Raw genomic sequence first — 3150 nt, 5'->3', positions numbered from 1 at the left:
CTTTGAAAGAAGGAAAGCAATCAATCAATCAATCAACTGCCTTGGGAAGCACTGCTCACTGCTGGCAGATCAAAAGCCCTGTTAGGCTTGAGCTGGATCAGCATTCGGCCTAACCAGAATGTAATTACCAGGAGCTTAGCTCCATTCAATTTGAAACACTTCTCTATCTTCAGGTACCATCTGCCTACCAAACAAGTCTTAACTGTCAAAGCAACAACCCAGGGCTTTCAATTTCTACAAGAAAAAGAAATCCACCACGCAACAGGGAAAAACAAAGATGGTCAACATTTAGAAAAGTTTTCACCAAAACTCTCTCCTATTTCCCCTTTACACACATAAAATTGAAGGATCACTAGTGACATTCAGTGCAGAAGCACTTAAGCATCCTTCTGACTTTACCAATACTACTTGACAAGCCAAAAGCTGGCAAAAACCTTTATTTGCAAAAGATGATGTCATCAGCATCCTTGTGTGGAGAGGGACACCTGTAGGCAACCTCTCTGACGTCACTTTACCAATATAACGAAAAAAGACACTGGTAAAACCTGAAAAATACTTAAGATATCAGCTCATCTGAAATCTCTGCATGTTAAGCTGTTCGCAGATTGCAAAGGAGCCGCAAATGCAAGGAATACAACACAGCTAGCACAATTCTCTTTCAGCCGTTACCTGGTCCAGAGCAGAAATGTTGGTCATTTTACACTCTGTTCATCCCCACTCTCAGGACGCACACAGGTTATGCACTTTAGGGCCTTACCCACCTACAGAGCTACTCTGGAGCAAGAACTACTCGGAGACACTCGAGAGCCCCTAACTATTTTAATCCAAGATTAAAGCCAAATTCCTTTTCAAGTACACGTAAGAGACAATTGACAATGAACTGCTTTGGCTTTGTCTGCACCAGTCTCTCATTAGGCAGAGTAAGAATGTACTAGCCACCTTTTTGTCCAGAACAAATAACTGGGGAGTATCTAGACGTACCTGCACAGACATGGAAAGTGACTTACCTGACAACAGAATCCTTGTATAGACATGATCTATGACAAATTTCTTCTGCTATCAATGGCGTATGCAAACCTGCCTCAAATTGAACCGGTCTGTAATTTGTCCAATTGGACCAATGTCCACAGCCGACAGCTTTAAGAACGCTGATATTCAACGCTATCATCTCCTACCTGTAACCCCCTCACCCGTTAACAATCTCACAAGACCCTCCTGATTTCCTTGCTATATAATTTGGCTTCTGCAACAGCACTGAAATTCCTTCCAAACTCCAAAAGCAGACATCCCAGCTAGGTTTAATGCATACTGCTCCAAGGCAAAGTATGCTATATTTGCTTGCACAAACACTACATTTGTAGCCAGCTGCACCAGAAGCTGTGCTTTAAGCACTTGGACTTTTTTTTTTCCCCCCCTCCCTTACTTGGCAGCTACTGCACCTGGTGCCATGCTTGCTATGTTCTCTCCAATATGCCACCAGAAAATCAGAATAATTCTGCTTAGTGCCTCATCTTCCGGGTGCCAGACTTGTAGAGGAGTAACCATGAGCTTGCTTTCGAAATGGGCAAGGCATCAATTAATTTTCAAGACGATTAAATATTGTGGGAAAAAAAATTCCACACATAAGCACACACTGTAGCTAAAAAGATGCCAACCCATAAATTTAGATGGTTCTTACGAGAACTGTGACAGAGAATTTCAGCTCAACTAAAGCCAGATGGTTGGCATGTCAAATGGCTAAAGAGATGGAAGTCTTTCTCTTCTAATTTTTTTTTTCTTCAGCTCCTGTACAGAAACACCAGTTTCAGCTCCTTTCCAGCTATAACTCCTAACATAACAGCCATTAGCATTAGCAGCGTTACCTGTTCCATCACATCTCTCCTAGCGAATTCCCTTCACCCCATGGAGTCTCCAGCCGTACACCAGACACCACTGTAAGGTGGTGCTCTAGGACTCTAATACTGAAAAAAACCAAACCAAAACCCCAAAACAAACCAACAAAAAAACCCCAACACACAACAAAACAGCAAACCTTTTAGAGTGACAGTGTGCAGTCTCAAGGAAGATCGCTGTACTGTTGCCATCGTTTACTTCATCACTGTTATTGGTCCACCCTCCCCAAAAATTATTGTTTGCATTTCAGTTATCATAACTTTTACAGTACAGAAGTCACGTCATATACAAGAAAACAAGGATTTTGCTACTTGAATTCGAGAGTCACAGTCTGCCCGTTTCGGGCAGACTACTGCTAACAGCTCATGAGAGAGGTTCCCCAGTTAACTGCCCAGCCCATTTCCCTGGCCTCACCTTGATGTAAGGGATCCTGCTGATGTAGGTGTAAATGTGAGTGTATGTGTGAATGTTGGTGATGGTGAGGCGTAACGTTGAACATCTGGAGCCGTGCCAAGGGGTCGTTTGTCAGCGATGCCATCCGCTCAGCATGTATTCTCTCTGCTGCCAGTCTGTCAGGGTAGCTCATTTCAGGCCGTAACTGTGGGCCTGCCAGTGCAAGTCTCTCTCTTTCAAGGGGGTTCAAACCCGGATGGAAAGAAGCAAATGGGTGAGGTCCTGCTGTTGGGGGAATAGTCAGTGCACCATGCCTGGCAAAATGCTCCATGGGGTTAGTAGCTGGGTGCAGTGCATCTAGCTCTGGGGGCTTCACCTCAAAGCCAGGTTTCATCCTCTCTCTCAACTCCCTTTCCCGGATTTCTCGCTCCCGGATTTCCCGCTCTCGCAGCTCTCGTTCCCGAATGGTAGGATCCACATTGTAGAGGCCAGGCATATGGTAGGCCAGAAGTGGATCAGTGGGGTTTAGGGGGACAAAGAAGGGATGATTACGGTTTGTTGGTGACATGACATGAGGACGGGCATATTCACTTAGTGTTCGTAAAGCAGGTGTATCTGGACCAATGTAAGGTGGTACAGCAGCAATGGTCGTCGGTGGAGGTTCAAATGAAGGTCTCATGTGTGCTGGCCCGCTGAGCTGAGACTCTCCAAGACGGCCTTCATGGGAGGAGCTGGATACCTTCTGCTGCACAGAATGGGGGAAGAGAATTTTAGTTCAACACACTGGGCTTACAAACCACAGCAGGCACACGCTTCCGCTCCTGTGCTTCAAGCTCTAAGAGGAGGTAAGTTCAGCCTGCTGAA

At 45.3% G+C, this 3150-nt stretch overlaps 1 protein-coding gene across 1 annotated transcript in view; it reads right to left on the bottom strand.

The window, feature by feature from the left end:
• Window positions 1–3150, bottom strand: part of LOC104160826 (arginine-glutamic acid dipeptide repeats protein-like) — a 53297-nt gene that overhangs the window by 2078 nt on the left and 48069 nt on the right. The window contains 1 exon segment of the mRNA XM_009699095.1: window positions 2301–3028. Coding sequence (XP_009697397.1) covers window positions 2301–3028 — 728 coding nt within the window.

The sequence above is a fragment of the Cariama cristata genome, unplaced genomic scaffold, assembly GCF_000690535.1.
Source record: "Cariama cristata isolate BGI_N322 unplaced genomic scaffold, ASM69053v1 scaffold6500, whole genome shotgun sequence".
Lineage (NCBI taxonomy): Eukaryota > Metazoa > Chordata > Aves > Cariamiformes > Cariamidae > Cariama > Cariama cristata.
Note: the sequence above shows the minus strand (reverse complement) of the source record. Positions and strands in the feature narration are given on the sequence as shown.